The 24,039-nt window shown below is 38.2% G+C and overlaps 1 protein-coding gene across 1 annotated transcript in view; it reads right to left on the bottom strand.

Moving 5' to 3' along the window:
- Positions 1 to 1,938: 1,938 nt before the first annotated feature.
- Positions 1,939 to 24,039, bottom strand: part of DAAM2 (dishevelled associated activator of morphogenesis 2) — a 150,456-nt gene continuing 128,355 nt past the window's right edge. The window contains exons 23-25 of the mRNA XM_081312958.1: positions 19,752 to 19,883; positions 9,582 to 9,752; positions 1,939 to 5,575 (exon numbers count right to left, since the gene is read on the bottom strand). Of these exons, the coding sequence (XP_081169084.1) occupies positions 5,357 to 5,575; positions 9,582 to 9,752; positions 19,752 to 19,883 (522 nt within the window). The 3' untranslated portion in view covers positions 1,939 to 5,356. The remainder of the gene's footprint in view (positions 5,576 to 9,581; positions 9,753 to 19,751; positions 19,884 to 24,039) is intronic.

Here is a 24,039-nt window from a genome sequence, read left to right as displayed (position 1 = left end):
TTACAGGTTTCCCTTAAAAATGTTCCTAAAATTGTTTTTAATTAAAACTTAAAAAAATAAACAAAACTGCATACATCATGTACATAACAGAACTGTACAAATGCTCTCCTCTGAGTTTCAACCTGAAAAAGCAAAAGCAAAGCTACCAAAAAAGCAGTAATCTAGCATCCCCTGTGATGAAACTCTTCCACCCTTTTTCTTCCTGCCTCAAATGCATCACCATAATATTTCCAAAGAACATGGAAATTTCTTACTAATGAGAAGTACCTCTATAAGTTGCATTGCCACAGCATTTTGGATTGAGGGAGACTTAAACTGCTTTATTATTCCTTAAAGAATGTGGAATGCTTTGCATGAACTGGTATGTTGCATATAAAGACAATGCTGCATTTGATTGAAATAGGTGAACAGGATTGAATCTAACAAGCAGAGTAGGTTTACTAGCCAGAACTGGTAACTTACTTCTATCACTGTTATTCAGCAATGCATCAAAAAGACTCACCTTTGCTAGAAGTGCATCTTCCAGTAATTATTTCCCTATATTGCATCTTACATGGTTTGCATTTTGGGGGAAAAAACCTAACTCCCTTATTTGTTGAGTATTTAACTCTTGGACTAAAGTAGATGTAGCCCTTTTAGAAACAGCTGGATGACATGAATAGTCAAGAGAATGGGGAGGGGAAAGGACCAACCTATCACTCCAAAGCCTCAAAAGGAGCATTAGTAAATGCATCATTGTGTGAAAATTGTCTAATTTATATGAAACAGTTCCAAAGGCGTTTTTCAAAAAAAGTTGCAAGGAATAGAAATCCTTCCATTCCTTGCCATTCAGGCAGAACTGAAGAAGCTTCTTGGGTGAGAAGCAAAATGTCTTCAAGGGGGAAAAAAAAGTCCAGTTGCCTTTTGAAAAGCATCTTTGGGATAACTATTACCTGGATAACTGAGAATCTCCATAGATATTTAAATGAAACAGAATCTCCACAAAAGGCTTAATCTTGTTTTGGGGGTTGCCCCAATTAAGTCAGGCAACATAATGGTTAAAACTTACTCTTCGTTCTTTTCCCCTGTTCTGTGGCAACAGACAGCTTGGGTTATTGCTGTCATATCTTACAGTCAGATAAACTGCCAAGAGATGTTATGGCTTGAGAACTTTAGCAAGATGTGGAGAAGCAAAAAACAACAACAACAACACTTTTGCCAGGATACCACAAGAGCTGTCACATTTAAACTTTCTCTGGATGGTTTGATGTAAGAATTGTTTCCTCTCAGCCCTATGTGAATGTTTTTTTCAGAGTGAATATTCTCAGGTTCCCTTCTGGAGAGAGAATAAACTGAGTATAACATGTTACAGCTGTTAACTACATTAATACAGAGGTCAAAGTTCAGGCTTCTCTCTGACTTCTGGGGGAGGGGTAGAAAACTGGATGGAGAAATGGGTTTCTCTACTTCAAGTTGCATGCACAAATTCAAGGCATGCATCTGTGCATTTCGAGCAGATTCCTGCAGACCCCAGCTGCTGACCTTGCAGCACAAAAAAATGCAGTACTACTGGGGATAACCTTTGATAAATTACCAAATATCAAGAAAGATGGGAAAGCACAGAGTGTGGCTGAAGAACCTCCAACAACCTACAGTAAAACAAAAATGGATTTAAGTGGCTTCTGGTCTTCTGTTGCTATTTTTATTTTATTTATTTAATTCCAATACATCCATGCTGTTCCTGGGCTCAAGCACCTACGAGATGGCATCTTTATGTGATTTTCCAATGTCAGCAATAACTTCATTTAGCTAAAAAAATAAATAAATCCATGGGCATTTGGCCAACAGTACCAGTCAATTATTTTCACAACAGAGAGATGCTGTACTTTGGGCAGTGGGGGTAAATAAATTCCAGTGCCACCTTTGAGAAAACCTGGTTTGAACTGAGATTTTTTTAAAAAAAAAACTTGTATTTTAGATCATGGAATTAGGCTCCAACTTTTTTAAAAAAAAATCTATGACAATCTGAAACAGAGGTCATGGGAAGTTGCTACTAAATTCCACCAAATGTTCATGGGAGTTGACATTTCCCAAGTGAAGGAATGATTCAAAATATAGCAAGTCCTGGTTACAAATGAAATGAATCTTATTGTAAGTGTAATTCTCTATCATATTATTTTTAGACACAAACCATAAAACCTATTACTAAACTGAACTGCTAGATATTGCTCTGGAAAAAAAAACTGCAAAGGAATAGAATTGAAATGACTGAGGCCTACTAATCTCTGATGCAGGTTGCTATAGATTTTACAGGATAGGTAAAAAGATACTCCAGTACTTTATCTTGTGGAACCAATGACAGAAATACTGGTAATATTTTTTTTAAAAAAAGAAAAGAAAACAAGGCATTACATAGCAGAGCTGGGAGCAAAAATAAAATGTCTGATTCTCTCCAAGTATCACATGAACTTCCTTGACTGCCTTATCTCCTAGGGGGGAAAAAAGTTTATTTGAACACGGAATCTCCTTCTTCCTGCTCTAAGTACCTCATTGTTAACCAGCACCTTTCCCAGTTTTTTTCAAGGTTCACTGGTGCTGATAGGAGGAGAATTGTAATGTTACTCTGCTTTGGTGTTATTAAGTATCTTCCAGACATCAGGGTTACCTGCCCACCATCTAAATTAAGAGATCCTGTGTCAGGAATGGCCACCTGAGAACACCATGCTCATCAAATCTATAGTTAGGCCTACCTTATCTTCATACTGGTTCTTCACTGCAGTAACAATGTTACTTATTTACTTACCTGACTACAATAATAATTAGATGGCTCAGATTATACTTTATGGTAAAGAAAGGACCATAGTCACAGTTGAAGAACTTGAATTGGAGTGCATCTTATTTGTGGTACACAAACTCTATAGGGAATTTGGGAATACTGAGTGATATAACTCAATAATTATTATTTTGAAGAAGGTGCAAACTTGAGATTTGGTGGTTACAGCAAGGAAAATGGGCTTGCCTTGCACTTGCATTTTAGTCTCTCTCGGACAATACAAGATACATAATGTAATACTACATCTCTACTAAAGAAGCTCGACGTAGCATTCACATTTTTCTTTAAAATACCTTGCTGTTCATCCTGAAGAATCCCAAAAGTACAGCCCTGTTTATCTTCAAGAATATTTAGGGTGGAATCATTCAGTTCTGAAAGAGGGGGAGGAAGAGAGATGTTTCCCATGTGATGAAGGATCATCTTCTAACTCAGTGTTTCTCAAACTTTTTTTCTGTAAAGACCCTTTCCCACTTTTCAAAATTATGGAGGACCCCCAAATGAGCTTTCATTTGTATGGGTTATATTTATCAACATTTACTATACTAAAAATTTGCATTCATTGCCACTTTTAACATTTTAATATTTTTCAAGATAGGTTGGCAAAGAATTTTGGTTTTGTGGACTTCTGAGAGGTTGGCCAGAACATTTTTAAGAAATACTGCTCTAAATGGTATTTTAAAAAATAGGAAGTTCTACAACAGAGGTTGTGTTTTTTTTTAAAAGCAAATTATCTTGCTGATGCATCTAATGAAAAAAATGCTGTATTCTGGAATATCATGAACGGGATAATTCAAAACTAGAGCATTGAAAAGTAGGGCACACAAAAATAAGACTATTATTTTTGAAGATTTGAGCACTTCTACTTAGGGTTCCCAACACTCAGCTCAATGTCGGTAGAGGAACCATGCTATATGGCTTATTAATCTGTGCTTGAGGAAGAAAGAAATTTTCTGCTTCACAGAAACAAACTTGAACCTACACAATTTTTTCATACCAACAAAAGCAAGTAATCAACATGACAATTAGAGCATCTTTTATAATCCCTGGAATTCTATGGACTTTGCCCTTGCAACAAAGCTCTTTCAGATATCATCTTAAACTTTGCCTCTATGTTGCTCACACTCAAGCTTGCACCATCTTTTTTTTCTGAGATCCAGTTGAGAATTGATGAATAACTACTCAATTCATAAGATTAGGAAAAAAAAACCCAATACTGCATAGTTCTATTAATGTACAACCATGTAAGAACAATGAAACGGGGAAGTATTATTTGGCTCCGTCTACAGATGCATGTTTCTGTTTTGGCTGTCATGTTAGACAATTTCTTATGACATGATAAATTGCTTGTTTATTGCCACTGCAAGTGTTGTTTTCATACATACTGGTAATCCCTTTTGGGTCTGCCATATATTTGAATTCTTTCTTTGTCACTTCCTTCATGATGGAAAAATCCTTGAATGTTCCAGTCATCCTATAATTACATAATACTGTGAAAATGTTGTTGAAAGAGTTGCAGTTTCTGAGAAGGCTAGTCTCTTAGAATGAAAAATATCCATCCTGGTTGAGTCACGGCTTCCAATAAATGACCAGATTCTCCTTTTCAACTATCAGACAAACCATTTGTGTATTTTTTTTTAATTTCTACATGTTATTAGTTCAAATAATGTGTGTTACTGTGCTATGAAAGTAATGCAGTTTTACAAATGGAAATACTGCTATACCCCAAACCCTTTCCTACCACATTGCTTAGCAATGATAACTGATCAGGTTCAGGTTAATGATGATCGCTCTTAGAGTCTGGTTCCTCATATTTTCTCACAACTTGGTATAAAGACTTAGCACACTTCCAAATACTCAAGTGATTAGTGTGTGTGGGGGGGGGAAGCGAGTTTCCCAAACATTTTGTGCATCTCAAAAACAGAGCTACTTCCTCTGACGCAACATCACTTGCTTGGCACGCACCAGTAAATACTAGTCCTTGAGACCAGTGTCATGTTTCTCAAAGTCAATGGCCTTGTGGAAATCCAGTGGAAGAAGAGAATCACAACACTATAATACCACTAATTCACTCCTGAAGGCAGGCCAAACCAAGAATGGCAGGAAAATTCAGAACCATCCTGAGACTGTCTTGCATTTTCTCAGCATTGGAGTTTAAAAAAAAAGTGTAGACTTTGGCACATGAACCTCCCCTACCCACCCCAAGTAACTGGTGCAAAAAGCCCCCAAAGTTTCTGTTCCATCAAGGGTCCAAAAGTGAAGTTGTGGTGGAACCAAGAAGCAATTCGATCAATCAAAAGGAAGGTTTCATGACAAATCCTTTGGGCACTAGTGAGGCACTTTTACCATCAGTCCAGAGATTATGTAAATATGGACGAGAGCAAGATGGGAGAATAGGTTTGTCCTGGGGGGAAAAAAAGCCATTGGCACTGGATGCGCTTCCTGCAGAAAGGATTTAGACAGTCTCACCATCTTGTCTTGACTCTTGGCTGCAGCAGTCATTCATTTACGGTTTTGCACTTTGTGTAATGTGCACATCATCCATATTTAATAATTGAGCTTTGTTATTGCTCGTTCCCGGCTTGTCTCCAGAGTTTGGTTCCCTGAACGCTTACGGTTGCGCTTGAGCTTGGATAAGTCTTTGTCAAAAACTTCACCTGATCTCAGTGCTGACACAAGATCATCAAACTCTCCTCCTCCTTCCTCTGAGATACTGCCAGCCTTTGCTTTCTTCTGACGCCGCTCTTTCTCTCTCTGTTCTTTAAGCTGTTAAGAAATACACACAGATTTAACAGGTTTAATATTGTGGCTGGCTGGAAAATGCGCTAATAAAGACAATGGAAGGCAAAACAAGAAGCAATGGATGGAAACTAGTCAAGGAGAGAAGAAACCTAGAACTAAGGAGAAACTTCCTGACAGTTAGAACAATTAACCAGTGGAACAACCTGCCTCCAGAAGCTGTGAATGCTCCCACACTGGAAGTTTTTAAGAAGAGACTGGACAGCCATTTGTCTGAAATGGTATAGGGCTTCCTGCCTGAGCAGGGGGTTGGACTAAATGACTTCCAAAGTCCCTTCCATCATCATCATTATCAAAACTAATTAGAAATAATTTAAAAAGACATTCATGAGTTGTTTGTTGTGAACTCATTCTAGACTCAGCTATTCATTGGGATAATTCTAAATTTCAACAAGTGGTCCTTGACTTATGACTGCAATTGAGCCCAAACTTTATCTTGCTAAATGAGACAGTTAAGTGAGTTTTGCCGCATTTTATGACATTTCTTGCCACAGTTTCTTGCCATTGTTAAATCAGTAACACAGTGGTTCAGTGAATTTGCTTGTCAGATGATCCCAGGACACTGCAACCATCATAAATATAAGCCAATTGCCAAGCACTCAAATTTTGATCACATGAGTATAGGGATGCTGCAACACTGGAGGTTTTTAAGAAGAGACTGGACAACAATTTGTCCGAAATAGTGTAGAGTTTCCTGCCTGAAGCAAGGGGTTGGATTAGAAGACCTCCAAGGTCCCTTCCAACTATTATTATTATTATTATTATTATTATTATTATTATTATTATTATTATTATTATTATTATTATTATTATTATTATTATTATTATTATTGATGTTGTTGTTGTTGTTGTTGTTGTTGTTGTTGTTGTTGTTGTTGTTGTTATTATGTGGGAAAAATAGTCATAAGTCACCTTTTTCAGTGCTGTTGTGATTTCAAACAGTCACTAAACGAATGGTCGTAAATCAAGGACTACCTGTATAAGAAGCTAAATATAACTTTTTGGTATCAATCTAAAAAGCTACCTAGTCCAGCATCCTGTTTGTAACAGTAGTTAGCCATATACATCTAAAAACCATAGCTATCTTATGCTATTTGTTTCCTTGGTTTGCATTTTTTATGGAGTTTGCTTTCTTTCCTTTCCTTTGCTGTTTTTAACATTCCGCTATTTATTTATGTAAAGCATTTTTAACCTGTTCTCCCACTGAAAAAACTCCTAGAGTGACTTACAAAGATCAGGAATAAGACAGACTTGCTCCCTGGGGTTTACAGTCCTAAACTGAACTTTTGGCTGCTTTTTTCTCTGTTGTTAGCCACCCTGTGGGTTTTGCAAATAAGTGTAAGTAACACTGGATTCTTAACATTACATTTAGAACATGGGGCATCTGTAAATGATGGGCCTGGAATGAAAGTATGCCAAACATAGAACTGGAAAAAGACCTTGGATAAAAGTGACTTAGCCTACAAACCACATCTGTATCAACAATTGCTTCATTAAAGCCAGCAAGACAACTCTAGATTGAACATAAACAATTTGTGAAACTACTTCTAAGATCCCGTGAGGAAGGGATTAGGCTGCCAAACTAAGCCCAGGAGTATCTAGATTTGTATCCCCTTTCATAATGAACTAGACCATTTTTTTCTAACTTTTTTTCTAACTAACCTACTCATGGGTAAGATGCTGGGAAGATAAAGGAATGGTGGGGATGAAGAGAGAAATTGGTGATTCCCTGCAGAAAGATTAAGTTAAAAATCTAATTACATCATAAGGATGGCTTTCAGTGAAGGAAAAAAAGAGAGGCCAGTTGCCTCCATTCCAGACTATTTTCCGTGGGATTCAACATTTAGGAGGAATGGGAAGAAAGAGAATTGTTCCTCCTACTAATGTAAGTTCCCACTGATTCAAAAGTCATCAATAATATTATCGATGTACTGATATTATAATAATTAAGTAAGCCTGCTCTCCCCCTTGCCGCTCTTCATCCCTTAGCAGGGGAGGTCAGGATTCCTCACCGGGTTGCTGTTCCAATGTCCCATCACCATTTTGTGTAGACCGTTTAATCCAGGGGTGGGCAATTACAGATAGTCCTCAACTTACAACAGTTAATTCAATGACCTTACCTCAACCTGGCTCCATAAGTTGTGGGTACTCCAACACTGGAGGTTTTTAAGAAGAGATTGGACAACTATTTGTCTGGAATGGTACAGGATCTCCTGTTTGAGCAGAGAATTGAACTAGAAGACCTCCAAGGTCCCTTCTAACTTTTTTATTCTGTTATTAAGGAAGATCATAATCATCACACCCTAGTCACCCACAGTTTCTCCTCTGCCTCATATCTATAACTTCCCCATCATTTATTCCAGCACAGAACTGGGAACAAACTCCTCTCCTTTCTTTGTAGAAGGCTTTGCTATCTCTTCCCATACTGGCTGGCAAGGAATTCTTCAGCTCTTTCAGCCTTGCAAAACAATGAGGTTATTCTCCATTTAAGAAGTTGAAGTTCTGACATTTTATAAACTAGGCACAACTGTAAGTAAATTGACTAGGAATCTCCCTCTCTCTCTACACTTCAGATATCTAACTGAAAGTTGAGGCAAATGGGAACATTCAGGGGAATAGGTAGAAGCTTCATTCTTAGTATGGCTGGAGTGAGCAGTGCAATTCAGGTTGTGGTACTGATACCCTGAAAGGAGCAAAGGAATTCTTTCTAAGATAAAGACATCATAATATTAGAAAGGGTAATTGGTTCACATGAACCTCGAGGAATCCAGGAACTAAAGTTCTAACAGCATAATTAGCTTGGGGAATATATTGATCCCACTATAGTGAAAGGAATCAGCTCTGTAAAGCCAGAAAGGCAGCATACTACAAGTTATAATATTAGAGAAAGCAATTAAGAAAAGATATTGAATAAACACAAGAAAAGGTTTTATTGCACAAGAGGTTACAGTTAGGTAACAAGTTTTGGTCACCACGATGTAAAAAAGATGTCGAGACTCTAGAAAGGGTACAGAGAAGAGCAACAAAGATGATTAGGGGTCTGGAGGCTAAACCATATAGGGAATGGTTGCTGGAATTGGGTATGTGTAGTTTAATGAAGAGAAGGGTGAGGGGTGACATGATAGCAGTGTTCCAATATCTCAGGGGCTGCCACAAAGAAGAGGGAGTCAAGCTATTCTCCAAAGCACCTGAAAGCAGGACAAGAAGCAACGGATGGAAACTAGTCAAGGAGAGAAGCAACCTAGAACTAAGGAGAAACTTCCTGACAGTTAGAACAATTAACCAGTGGAACAACCTGCCTCCAGAAGTGGTGAATGCTGCAACACTGCAGGTTTTTAAGAAGAGACTGGACAGCCATTTGCCTGAAATGGTATAAGGTTTCCTGCCTGAGCAGGGGGTTGGACTAGATGACCTCCAAGGTCCCTTCCAACTTCATTATTATTATTATTATTATTGTTGTTGTTGTTGTTGTTATTGTTATTATTATTATTTGTAACTGGATTTTCTGCATCTTTATATTTTGACCAGTAGAAATCCAGAGGGTTAGAAAGAGGAACTGATAAAGAAGAGTTAACTTCTCTGCATCATATCCTCTAATGAAGGCTTCTATTTCCTTGTGGCTTCTACTGGCTAAAATTCAGAGACAAATGTTCTAAACATGTATTTTAATTTTCTTGTGTAGTTTGGCTCAATCCAACACCAACTCCTAGTAACTTCAAGAAAAAGATGCATTGACCCAGAGCACTCAGGACAAAAGTGAGGCTGGAGAAATATGCAGGGCTTAAAGAAGAACCAAGAAGGCATCAAGAGGAACCCAAGAGAAGCAATAATGCAAGCCAGCTGGCGAACTGCGTGTAGAAAATATGTCCTTTATTCACACTGCATTTAACTTTCCAAGACAATTCAGGAAAGTATTTTTCAGGCAATAAATAAATAAATAAATAAATAAAAATTCTAACTTTTGAGTCCTCACCATGACTTCCATGCGTGCCCTGCGCTCCTCTTCTTCTTTCTTCTTCCTCATATTCTCCAGATCTTGCTTAGCTTCTGTAAATGATTGCAGGAAGGTGTCAAAGATGCCAAAAAATTCATCTGGCTGCATCCTTCCCTCACTCTCTGCAAAATGCTTCAGTGCTTTGGCATACTGTTAAAGAAAGGGAAAAAGAAAAAAAAACTCCTGGCATTTAGAAGGAAAAGAATACAGCAAATGTTTATTAAGAAAAAAAATACTACGATCTGTTAAAGGAAGTGTTCAATTTCATGGAGACTGTACATTTTGTATTTTGTTTCTATCTTAGAGACACGTTCAAAATTCAAAAACCAGAAATGCTTCGTAATCAACAAGGATAAATGAGACATTTGTTCCATCCAAATTGTTACAGGTATGTGGATTTATTATATCCTCAGTACTGGAACTGACCAAAAAGCCTGGAATATACCTGTTCAGCAAAGTTTGCTAAATTTTATGATGTACTGGCAACTTAAACATAATCCCTAGATGTCTGCACATTGGGTAAAACCCTATGCAAAATCCTGAATTTATAATGTGCATTTCCCTTATGCAGAAAAAAACTGCATAGGAAAATACAAATATTAAGAAACGCTTCCAGGAAAAAAAAAGTTTATACTTCACAAAGTTGAATGCTAAGCATAAACAAATAGGCAAATTTGCACTCACACAGACGGATGTGGAGCAGCTCCAGGACTTGCATAGCAGAACATATTTTATGCACTGGGCAAAAAGTGAAGAGACTTCTATTCGACTGGAAGAAATCTTGACAATCATAAGCAGATTTAGCAGTTTTGTTAATTTCTGCCAAAATCGCACAAAATGATGAAACAGAATGCAATCGAATCCTGACTTATCACACAGACTTTCCAATGATTCCCGTTTGTTCTTCTAGTGAGTGAGCAGCTGGACAAACCAGGAACTCTCTGGCAAGGAAAGCCTCAAAACTAATTCCTAGTTTATTGTTCCATATAAACAAGAGATTGATGGAAAACTGGCTCAATGGAAAACTGACAACCCAGAGCTGTCCTTTCAGACATAATACTAAGCTATTTCTTTCTGATAAGCTTTAGGTATCTTGGTTGATCTTGCTGGGAAGAAGTGATAGGGCAGACAGGGGAACAATACTGCAGACTGGTGAACATGGCTCTTTCTTCTTTCTGGCATGCATAGAACCTACAAAAACTACAACTACATCAACAACATCAGTGCAACCTGGTGAGGAATTCAGCAGCTTGGCTAGCACCCCACTCTGGAACTGCTTTTAAAATGAAGCATTTTCATCCAAATGAGGAAAGTGTAGAAGTGGTGACCAACATGGTGGGGGAGTGTCTGAATTTTCTTTAAGATCTTTCCAGATACAAACCTTCAAAGCCATTATGGGATCTTTAGAATTCACCTATAGCCCATACCTAAATCTCAGATCCAAAATCTAACTTCCATGCCTCACACCAACAATCATCAACAGCCATATTGTTTTGTCTCTTTGTTAGGAAGAGCAAACCTATGACAGAATGAAGGCTGTCAGAGTTTGGATGTGGAATAACAGGCTTCAGTTTTCAGAAATTCTAATATTAAAGAAAAAATAGGTCTCGTTATTATAAATCAGTGGTTATTCAAACAAAACTTAAAAATGAGACCTCAATTAAGGCACAGTTTACATGACTACTTGCCCAGTGAGTGATTTAGCAGCACTGTTTTTTGAAGAAATGCTATTAAATGGGTGATTACTCATGGATAATATATACCTTTAAATCTTTAACAGTTTGAATGTTGACCTCTGCCTGGCACTGAGTCTACACAAATGATGTGTTTAGTGATCTTCCAATGTAAGTTAAGAAAGAAAGCCCATCTTACATTAGATCTTCAATAGCTTTTATAATGAAATCACCCACTGGCAGGTTCTGTCAACACTGGGATTTTAGGGAATCCTTTTCTTTCTATTATAATGCAGTTCTGTAGTTTAAAAGGCCTACTACATTCTTTTTTGTTAATTCGCTTCTGTTAACTCTACTGATCCCAAAATAATTTCCCTGTTACTGTTCACGTCTGGATACATCAATACAGTCTTCCTGTATCCATGGTTCTTGGTTGATCTCCATACTGTTCCCTACCTCCTTGCCTGATTTTTCTCTACAATGATTTCATTTCCCCAGTACCCAATAAAAATCCTTTAGGAATGATTAAGATGGCATCAAGCCCTGATCATCACTGTATAGCCTGGTAATGTGAACGACATACCCTTTTACTTTCTAACCCAAGAGATACAAATGTATTTTTGTTAAAATGAATATTTTTTCTCTCCAAGTTATCACTTCTTCATCTTATGACATAATAGGGCTGCAGACTTCAGTGCCAGCAATCCTCCTACCACCAAACCTTCCAGTCAATTCCTCTTTTTTGCCAAAGCAAATAGTTTAGGCAATTGTTCATTTTGTCAAGTTGTTTCAACAGAGGTAGAAAGAGGAACAGCATCACTCAATCACTGCTACTCCTGCCAATGAAATGAAGCAGCTGCAGAAATGCCATTACAAAAGGAAGTTTTGAGGGGGGAAAATGGGGGAAGAGGTCTTCTCAGACCAGAAGGAAAACACAATTATGGAAAATGTGCCAGATGGCAGAACTGTTATTTGAAGTGGTAAAGAAAAAGAATGACAAAATTTTTCAATTTCAGTTGAAAAATATATATTTTGCAATAATTTATTTTTTTTAAGTTCATGCATTCCCATCTTTCTTCTAGCTTTAAGTATTGTGTGTGTGTGTGCGCGCGCGCATGCGTCCATATGCATGCATGTATGTGTGTTGCAGAGGATTTCCTGTTTAAGGGTTCTCACAATTTAATAGCTATTGCAAGCACAATACTTCCCAGAATGCCTGAATTCAGCTGTTTGGATTCTGCATTGGCAAATCCAAAAGGAAGACAATAGTTTCATGTAGCAGTTGTGCACTGTTTAGGTTCTTGTGTCAAAGCTATTTTGACATACGCACAGATGATAAGTCACTGCTCATTGACTATATCACAATAAAAATGTTTTATACCACAGATGAACTGAAATGTGTGCATTAAATAAATAATGTAGATTGGATTCTTCAATCAATCACACCAAAACTGTCCAATGATCTGCAATCTTATGGATCTAACCTATGTTGAAATCATACTGCTTTGGCCATGTAGCTTAGCTTTCAACTGAAGAAAAGTGAAGTGATTTGTCACATAGGTACTCAGAAAGGGAGTGCATACACAAGCAGGATTAATAGCGGTACAATTTCCAAATGTATACAGCTGACCATGCTCAGAATGCCTTCTCAGACCTTCATACTCAACCAATAGAAGATATTGGGAGGAGAGGAGCCAATGTGTAAGAGAATAAGATGGCCTGCGTTAGAAAGGCCCAACAGAGGCTTCACTTTCTTAGGGTCTTGCGGAAGAACAGGGTAGAACAACAGCTAATGACCCTCTTTTACCGGTCTACTATAGAGAGCGTCCTCTCGTATGGTATTGTGGTTTGGTATGCTGGTCTGACAGCCGCAGACAGGAAAGTATTACAGAGGGTAGTGAGCACAACACAAGACATTGTGGGCTGTTCCCTGACACCACTGGATGACATCGCCAGGGCTCGTTGCCTTGGAAGAGTGAGGAAGATTCTCAGGGATGACTCACACCCTGGATGGTATCTCTTTACTCTCCTACCATCTGGTAGGAGATATAGGAATATAGCCAGCCGTACCAACAGGCTGAAAAATAGCTTTTATCCGTGGGCTGTTAGGCTTTTAAATGGGACATAATCTTATGCAGAATTGACTTGGGAGACCGGTGTGTGGTGTAGTTGGTTCACATGGTGTGGTAGGATGGAGGGTTTGTTGTCACTGTGTGTTGGGGGGAGAGAGCACGGGGGGAGGCTCAGCTAATCTCAATGTACACATGTTGTACTTTGACAATAAAGGTTTATTTATTTATGTGCAAATAATGTTTGGCTCCTCCAATTTTAGTCATTGCATGCATTAGCAAAATTCATAGGGGGAATCTAATCTGTCTTTCATCTATGATGATTGAAAGTTGTCAGTATGCCCTAGGAGCAAGACCATTTTTCCTGTTTTAAACAATATATTTTCAAAAATATACTTCCCCACCATTTAGGCCTTGGCATTTACTTTGCCAGATTCACATCCCGAAAGAGATGTGCTTCCACTCTAATGCTTCTTTATTAGCCTAATAACCAATCTTTGTGTTATGTGCCATTCATAAAAATCACACTTGTTGTTCATGTTCTGTTGCAAAACTGAAATGGAACAGTGTTGTGTATTTTACAGTATATAGTCTTGCATCCAACTTTACTGGCTAGCTGCAAATGTTTCTCTGGCATTGATAACACAACTTTGCCAATACAGACTCCACTGAGTCTGCAGAAGTTTGAGCCCATAGAAATACATCTGATTTGTTGTAACACCCACCTAATATTTTGAAAAAACTAAGGAATAGCTTAGATTCTGTTGGAGATAGAAGATTTAACATCCTAGGTCCACATGCAGTTCAGTATTTGCGGAGGAGTAATAGCTGTGCACTCTTCCAAAACTCAAACTAAGCTCCTTCAAGAACAGTAGATGTGTGCATACTATGAAAAGACATTAGGGAGTGATAAATTATTGGACATGTTATAGCAATTAGTATTAGGCTTCTCTTATTGAGAGCATTATGCTGGCAAATCTATGCTCAGCCACTTCCAGAAAAGATTGGCTTTGCTGTGCAAATACTTTTTAATTAGCTTAGCAGAAACAGGAACTCAATTTTCCTTCCCTAGTATGATTAAATCCTGTTTTGGATTAAAATAACTCTCTACTATCTTAATCCATACAATTCCAGAAAACAAATTGCACAATGTGTTGGAAAGACTAATAGCAATGGGAAAGACCATCTTTACGTTGAATCGGCACAGATAAATAGATAACTTTTCTATTTTAGGCTATATGTTTTGTTATAAGAAATGGGTCCTGACATTCATAAAGCTACTGTCCTACATGGGACAGTCCTTAGTATGTCAAAGAAATGTATTTTCCCCTTCCTCTGTGGATATTATTAAAGGTCACTATAAAGTTACACAGAGGTTCCTGTTTCATAGGAAAAAGAAGCACAATGACCACGTTATCAGGTAGGTTAAAAAAAGTGTTCATTAAAAGGACTCTGTGAAACATGGAAAGCTCAATGTCCACACTGTCCAATCAGATGTAGATTTCAGGCTGCAGTTAGAAGTTAAAAAAAAAGACTGTACTTCCATCTCTAATGTGCTAAAAAGGAAACACATACAGGTCATGGCTCAAATGTGGATCCCAAGGCAGTTGAAATCTGGTGAGGGAAAATTTTAGCTTAAGAATGATCTTTCTCTTCCCAGTTACTTTGGAAACTCAGTTCAGTCAACAGGTAACATTGCCACTAAAGCCAGGGCTTTTTGTTGAGAGTCTGTACATTTTGGCTCCTGTCCTTCACTGTTCCTTTCAGCTTGCCAGTTATATATTTTAGTCCTATGGGCTACGCAGTGCAGAAATAAATATTTATTTAAAAAAGATCAAGAAGAAAGGTCCTTTTAATAAAAAAAAAACCAAACAAAAAGTGAAGGGTCTGGGAAGCAAGGCCCTATGTACTCTAGGGTTCAAGTTAATACTATATTAGCCCAGAGCTAAAAGACAGATGTTTGACAGCTTGAAATAACATATTTGTTTCTTTAAGATAAAAAAATGACTTCCGAGTAAAACCATATAAAATACAATGCTTATTTTATTTTTATAACATTTTCGTTTCCTCATCTTCAAATGAAGAGTCTCATGTTTGCACTGACCTTGTGATGGCTACACTGCAAGACAAACTCTGTCCAAAACAGACCCTGACGGGAGAAGAGAGAGCTTTGGCATAATTTTCTAAAACAACAGAGAGAGCAAAACACTCTGTCCTGTCCCAGGATACAAAATATAACAGGACTGGATTTAGCAGCTGACTATTTCTGCTGCTTTGGCAAAGTTCAAATTGGGACCCGTGTAGTGGCATCAACAACCGAGACCACAACTGGGTGGACTACTGGTTTTTCTGAAATTACTCAGAGTCTGAAGACTTCATTTCATGGTGGCAAAATGTAGTCATCTTTCAGTGGATATAAACCAAGCTGGAAACCTATCACTTAATTGAACCACCCACCTTGTGAGAACAGAAGCAAAGAAACAGTAGCTGGTGAAGAAATGTCAGCTGTGCATGCTACTGCCATCCACAGTCTTCTTGTCCTCCTTCTTTATTTTCTTTTCAGAAATTGTTTATCTTATTTGTCTATTTGCACCGGCACGCCACAGGGCTGTGTGATTAGCCCCTACCTGTACTCTTTATACACTTATGATTGTGTATCATCTGACCCATCCACTGCGATAATCAAGTTCGCAGATGATACAACTGTGGTGGGTCTTATTACAGGTGGGGATGAGACAGCATATAGGGCAGAGGTACAAAAACTATCCATATGGTGTAGTAACAACAACTTGCACCTAAACATCAGCAAGACGAAAGAGATGGTGTTAGACTTCCGGAGAAAAAAGGAGGAACCTGCCCCACTTTACATCAGGGAGAACTGTGTAGAGAGAGTTTCCTCCTTTAAATTTCTGGGAGTCTACCTCTGTGAAGATCTGACCTGGAAAGTTAACACAACTCAGGTGGCTAGAAAGGCTCAACAGAGGCTTCACTTTCTTAGGGTCTTGCAGAAGAACAGGGTAGAACAACAGCTAATGACCCTTTTTTACCGGTCTACTATAGAGAGCGTCCTCTCGTATGGTATTGTGGTTTGGTATGCTGGTCTGACAGCCGCGGATAGAAAAGTATTACAGAGGGTAGTGAGCACAGCACAAGACATTGTGGGCTGTTCCCTGACACCACTGGATGACATCGCCAGGGCTCGTTGCCTTGGAAGAGTGAGGAAGATTCTCAGGGATGACTCACACCCTGGACGGTATCTCTTTACTCTCCTACCATCCGGTAGGAGATATAGGAATATAGCCAGCCGTACCAACAGGCTGAAAAATAGCTTTTATCCGTGGGCTGTTAGGCTTTTAAATGGGACATAATCTTATGCAGAATTGACTTGGGAGGCCGGTGTGTGGTGTAGTTGGTTCACATGGTGTGGTGGGATGGAGGGTTTGTTGTCACTGTGTGTTGGGGGGAGAGAGCACGGGGGGAGGCTCAGCTAATCTCAATGTACACATGTTGTACTTTGACAATAAAGGTTTATTATTTATTATTATTATTATTATTATTAATTCTTTGTTCTCTTTTCCATCTGAGATGTGTCTTCTTAGACTTATCATAACTAAATCTTTGCTACACAGACACAAATTTGGTCTACACAATAATATTTTGTATTGGCTTTCATTCTTCTCTTACGTATTTTGTGGCTGACAAACTTTTTGCCCATATGAATGAGTAGGACTTTTTGAAGGGAATGTTTTATTGATGAATAGCCCAGACCAGGGGTAGGCAACCTTGGCTCTTTTATGACTCGTGGACTTCAACTCCCAGAATTCCTGAGCCAGCCATGCTGGCTCAGGAATTCTGGGAGTTGAAGTCCACGAGTCATAAAAGAGCCAAGGTTGCCTACCCCTGGCCCAGACTAACTCCACCTCTTTTTTTCCTTCCAAGATAAAGATATTCCTACCAAGAGCTGCATGTAGGTGCAGGAATATATGAACAATTAAAACTGACTGATCATTGTTATTGTTGTTTGTTGTTGTTAGCTGCGAAGTCGTGTCCGACCCATTGTGACCCCATGGACAATGTTCCTCCAGGCCTTCCTGTCACATAATACTGTACTTCCTTTTAAAGGAGTGGAAAATGCTAACAATTTTAGCCACCACTAAACTGTGGTGGGATTACAATGGCTCAGGAAGAATTTTCAGTAAGAAAGAAAGGATGAGATGGCTTAAGGTGATCAAAGGCCAGACCCTTAGAAACTGAGGCCAATTAGGGTTGCCAGGCTGTCACATTAATAGCGCAACCTATATAGAAAGACCTCTGAACTGTAAGCTTGAAGGTAAGAATTATCTTGTTTTTACTTTTCTGTATGCTGCGTACTTCTCAGAATAAAAAAAGAAAGTAAACTACCGGTATGTACATGATGATGTAAATCAATCTGTAATAAGTTAAATCTGGATTAGAGCCACACATCAAACAACACATAGGAAGAATAGCAGGTCAGAGAACAGATAGCTAATTCTGTTTTTGTGTGCTTGTTATGAGATGTGATGGTGCAGTTCAAAGGAATCATGCTACACTGAGAAACAGCTAGGGGGTCTTCAAAATGGGGCTGAAATTAAGTTCCAAGAACAGAACCTTCACAAGTTACAAACAAACTCCTCCCCTCTGCTCTAATAAATAAAGCAATTAAAATCAAAACTGGCCATCACAAAATCTAATAACCAAATAGTAATAGGATTTCTGTCTTTTTTTTAACATCACATTTTCTCTTTTATGCTAGCATAAAGGAGAAAAAAGGAACAATATACTTACCTTGTTTAACAGTCTTTATTACTTTAGCAAAGAAGGAAAAAATGCCATTCTCACACCTTATTTGCATTATGACATATTCTTCAAACATTTTCATGCTGTTGTAACTTTTCTTTATCGGTTTCTTCCTCACCCTCAGGACTTATGGGCATAGTGCCAACTTCTAGTCCGGAGCAAATAATAATCTATTCTCTAGTTAAGTTAAAAGCAGCCTTTGGGGACATGAAATACAGCAGTTCAGAAGGAAGTGTACTGTTTAGATTGGGGTAATATGCTAGGAAGTTGGCAATATGTTCCTGCTTTTCTTGGAACAAGAACAATACAGATCACACCAATAATTTATATATCTATATTCTTTGCTTTTAATCCTTTATTTACTCATCAGAAGCAGCCTACGACAGGTTCACTTGGATAGTTTGATTACATTAGCCAGTAAGATCACCACCACCCTTCCTGAGGAGTGGGGAAGACTTAGATAAAGAAATGAAAGCATAACATATTCAATCATAAAGGTAGAATTCCTTAGGTTGTTGAAATATGACAGCAGACCCATTTTTAATCAACTGTATTAACTGTATTAACTGAACTGAACTTGTGTACTTGATGAAATCAATATTTCAGATCAATTATCTATGGCAGGAGTTCTGAAACTCTGCAATATTGTGATTCCCCTCAAAATCAATAAAAGTAGATTTCACTGGAGTTGGGGTTGGGCAAGAAATAAATCTACGACTTATTTTTAACAATTACATTCTGATCTGTAAATCAGGTAAAACAGTGACAGAACCATACACTTTTTAAAACAAAAATGTTTCATTGGAAATAAGTATCTTACTTCCTAAAGGTGCCATAGCAAGTGGATGTCTTGCTGGCTTTGTGGGAGCAATCACCACTGAATGCTGGATCTGAGTTGGCCTAATCTCTCCAGAACAAAGGGGAGATCCTTGAGATCATCCATGTGACTCTGGACAGCCACGCCTTATGAGCAGATCATGAAAACTGTTTTCATAGTCAGCTTATAATTGAAGTGGTTGTGAGTTGGGATTTATATCAAGCTCAAACTTGCAAAACTACCTTTATGGACATTATGCTTAATCACTTTTTATTTATTTATTTTTAAATGCATATTGGAGAGATTAAGATTCTTCAGACTGGGAAGGTGTTACTATATTCATCAGGTGAGTTCCCTTCTCCTTAAAAGATAATGATGTAAATTTGATACTGAAAGTTTTAAGAATATATTATTATTTTTGAATATATAGCAAAATTTAATAGTGGATTAAGGGTCCAGAGGAATTTGGAATTACAGCTTTGAAATATTTAGGAGACACTTTGTCATGGGAAAATGAGGACTGTTTTCACTTTGATCTATTCCAATTTAGAGGTCCCCCAATTCAGTTCAACGCTTAATCCAAAGCAGGACAAGATCACTCTCAGTGACTGAGAATGAATGAGATTTAGAAACAAACAAGGATAACAAGAAAATGTCTTGAAAGGGCTTATTTGTAGAACTGAAAGTCCAGATTTATTTATTCTACTGCCTGGTGAAAATGACTATTCCCATGAAATACTGATTGAAAAAAATAAATAAAAGTATTTCTTACCTTATCCCTTGCATCATTCAGTAGGTCTTCCAGCTCAGAAAAACTAAAACTGGCTACTGTAATAAAGTCGCTCATGACCGGGACAAACTTATCACCTGGTTCTCGCATACGCCTCTTCTGATAATCTAGCTCCTAAGGAAAGAAAAAAAAATGGAACAGATAATGGGTAGCTAGCAAGATAAGTAACAATATCAACACTTAAAGAACACTTGGAAGAAACACTGAAAAATGGCAACTGAGCCCATTTAAAAATAATTCCCATATCCAAATCATCAGCTTGGTTTAACCAGAATTAATGAAAACCACAATTGGTTAAGTTCACACATCACACCAAACCAGAAGTGGATGACCAGTTTCTTTTGCTTCAAAAGCTGTAGGAGGCATGTCCTGAGACACAGTGATGTTGTCTTGCCTTCTGGTGCTTCGGATAATAAGCCGACCCCCTCCTCTTTGTGGCAGCCCCTCAAATACTGGAATATTGCTATCATGTCACCCCTAGACTTTCTTTTCTCTAGACTAGCCATACCAAATTCCTGCAACTGTTCTTCATATGTTTTTTTTTGTCTCCAGGTCTTTAAACATCTTAGTTGCTCCAGAAAGCTTGCTACCACGCAATATCGCTTTACTTTTCTTTCCAGTTTTGACAACATGATAGATCCCATCCTACTATGATTCAGGTTGTCTGAACGTTTCTTAAAAAAAAAAAACCTTGCAAATATTCTGAATGACCTCAGGAGGTCAGTCAAGGACAATTTCAAACATAGTTGTTATCCCCTTCTTTGCAAGACTGTTGCTTCCTAGCAAAGTTTACCACTTAAATTTACTCACTTAAATTCTAACTTCTGCATAGCCTTCATTTACTTAGAACAGAACATTAATTTCTACCACCATCATTCCAACAAATTAGAATAATAACTCATTAGATTTTGAGGTTACGTTGGCTGCTCTTGTCACATTTGTTTTCCTTAAAATGAAGGTTTTGCCAGAGGACTCCACTAAAAGTTTGCAAATTGATCTCATGACTCAAATTTGACACAATAGTAGTTTAAGAGTGCAGATTAAGGAGAACTGGATTGAATCTCACTTGATCCCATCCATCCCACACAATTTTATTTACCCCACAAGTTTTTAAGGTGATCTCTTTGTGTATTGATCCTGGAGAAAAATGGATTTATAAACAAGCATTAAGAATTTGATTTCACGAAAAAGAAGGTGAAGGATCCGATTATAATTAAGGCAGGAAATCCAGAAAATTGTAGAATTAGAGTAAGCTGCCTATACCTTTAACAACTTGGTTTATCTAACTCATTATTGCCTACTTTGACTAACAATGAGTATCTGGGTATTAAGATACATGCCTATGCCACTTCTAACGAATCCTGAGGCTTGACTTTGGATCCATTAGCACATCTTTATCCAAGCAACAGGACTTCGTTCCCCAATGCTACAACAGTATTTTGTTTGGCAATTATTAGGCATTGCTTCTTTTTATCTACTCCTCTGTTCTTTTCCTGTAAGCTGAGGTAGCAAATATTGATGGCTTTCTTACAATCATGGCTTATTGATTGCTTTCAGTTTTGACTGGAATAAGCACCTTTGGAGGACATTGTTTAGAACATTGTTTATTTTATCCCTTGCCTTGAGGAAAAGCTTAGAAACCAACACTGCATTGTTATAGACAGCACCCAACTTAAGACATGTGTTTAAAAATCCTGCTTTCTACTGTTTGTCAAACGGTTTTACAGTGAAGTCAATCCCATAAAAGCTACAAATGCCATTGGCAGGAGAGCTGATGCCTTGGCAGCAATCCTGATAAAGAGAAGTGAGGGTGTACAGCTTTCCATTTTGATTTACTTTGCTTTGCTGGCTGTAGTCTGTGAAGTTTCTCAAAGCTAGGCTCACATCTCATTTTTAAATGGTGCTGCCAGCCCTGGGAAGCGACGGATTACAAAGTGCCTCTGTGAGCAGCTGACTGTAAACCTATTTTTAGTCTGATGTTTGTAAGAAGGGGCCTTGAAGAACTCTTTCCACTGTCAGTGTTAGAACTGTGGTGAGAACATGTTGGAATGCAGTCAACAGTTGCGCCTTTTTTTTCTCCCTTTCCCTGTCATCTCCTCCCAACAACAGCCTTCTATTGTTGTTGCAGTGCTACTTTTTACATACCCCCAAAAGAGTGAAATGAATGAGCTACACAGGGAGATGTTGGCTGCCAAGTTTTATAATAATCATAAAGTGATATGGGAGGGAAAGGAACTGGTGCATGAATGGGATAAAATGCTTGGCCAAGAAGAAAGGGGAAGGTACTACAAGGACGCTGGCTAAGTTGGGAGTAAGTGGTTTGCCATTCAAGAATTGCATCTTGCAATCTCATGCTTTTATGAAATAGCCATCAAAGAGTTGCTGGGACACAAAGATCTTTCTGCCTGTTCTGGAAGATGGGCCTAGAAAAGAGAATTTGTCAAGCAGTAAACTTGACAGTGGAATTTGGAATGAATTACAAAATTTACTCTGAACGTTAAGTTAAAAGGAAGTTTGAGTGGGTCTAACAGGGACTAAAGATGCTTGGAAATAATGTAAATCCCTGATCTGTAATACTGTAAGGTGTATTATCCTTCAATAGAAGCAAGGAATTGATGCCACTCCCAGTTTACTTGCAGCTAATCATTTTAAACTTTATTATTAGACAAGGAGGTCTTTACCCATTTTTTCACAAGTGAGGACTAATTTAAGTGAGAGGTGAGTCCTCATTTATATGGTCAAAAAACCTGCTAAATAACTTTTTGTCTAACAGTAAGGATTAAAATGCCATTTGTAGATAAACAGAACAGCAGCAAATAAAAATGATTTAATTCAATCAGTTGAAATCTCACAGCGGAAGAAGGGAGTGAAAACAAGGAACTGTTATAACTTTCCCATATAACCATTCTTCCTAAGTAACCTCACAAGGGGAGCATGGTATTTATAGCTCTAAGAAAAAAGTGCTATTCTGTACTTTGGATATATCCTGTCTACTAATACAGAGCACCAGCAAAGGCTACTTCATCCATTATATGGTAATAATAATAATAATAATAATAATAATAATAATAATAATAATAATAATAATAATAATAATAATAATAATAATAATTTAATTTGTATACCGCCCTTCTCCCGAAGGACTCAGGGCGGTGAACAGGGCAATACATAATAAAAAACAGGATACAAAAATTAAAAAGTGATTAAACAACTATGCCCGTAGTAATTGATACATATTAAAAATTAAAACTAATTATAAAAAACCCAACCCCATCCCGTCAGACCAGGCCAGCTTGTTCAAAAAAGAAGGTTTTGAGATCGCGCCAGAAGGAGCGAAGGTCGGGGGCCATCCGGAGCTCAACCGGTAAGCGGTTCCATAGGTCTGGCGCACCCACAGAGAACGCCCTCCCCCTGGGGGCCACCAATCGGCATTCTTTGATCGGAGGCACCCTGAGGAGGCCCTCTCTGTGGGAGCGCACTGGATGGAGGGAAGTTGACGCCGGCCGCAGGTGTTGCCGTAGGTAATCCGGACCCATGCCATGAAGGGCTTTGTAAGTCATCACTTACAAACATGAAGTAAAAATGGAGTAAAGCTTAGCATTAACATTTCATTGTTCTATCTCCAGACGACTGCACCAACTCTCTTAAGGACATTACTGAAAAAAAGTGTTTGCAGTCAAGTAATTCAGCAAGAGAAAATAAATAAAATGATAAGCCTCTAAAATGCTCTCAACTTGCTGCAAATATTTAATCTTAAGAGCATGTTTGATATTGCAAACTAATCTAGTAGTATCAAGTCACAGGCAAGAAGCATGACTAAAGGAAGGCCACACAGAAGGCCCAAGACAGATAAAATGAGAAAGAAGATGTTACTGGCTGCAGCTCCTACCCGCAGTTCATGCATTTGCAATACCCTAAAGAATCCTGTATGACTAAGTCTTTCTGTTTGCAAAAGCTGGCTGGCTCCATTCCTTATGAGTTCAGTGTGATCCCACAGAAATTATCCCAGAGCCTGTGCAACTAATTCAGAAAATAGAAAGACTATTCAAAGACTGAGCTACTCCCTAGAAGACAAGGTTGCAATATTCCAAACCCTTATTTTAAAAACAAATTACAATGGATTTTTCCCCCTACACAATTGGTATGCAAGAACTATAGAAAATCCAGAAATGGCATGAAATGCCATGGTTCATTTGCCTGCAGAAAGGGAGATAAACGAGTCCTGCCTGACAATCTGAATAAATGCCAACCACCTTTGGACTGATCTTAG

This window comes from Vipera berus (genome assembly GCF_964194415.1).
Source record: "Vipera berus genome assembly, chromosome: 1".
NCBI classification, from domain to species: Eukaryota; Metazoa; Chordata; class Lepidosauria; order Squamata; family Viperidae; genus Vipera; species Vipera berus.
The sequence above is the reverse complement of the archived record's forward strand: the minus strand, read 5'-3'. Positions and strand labels throughout refer to the sequence as shown.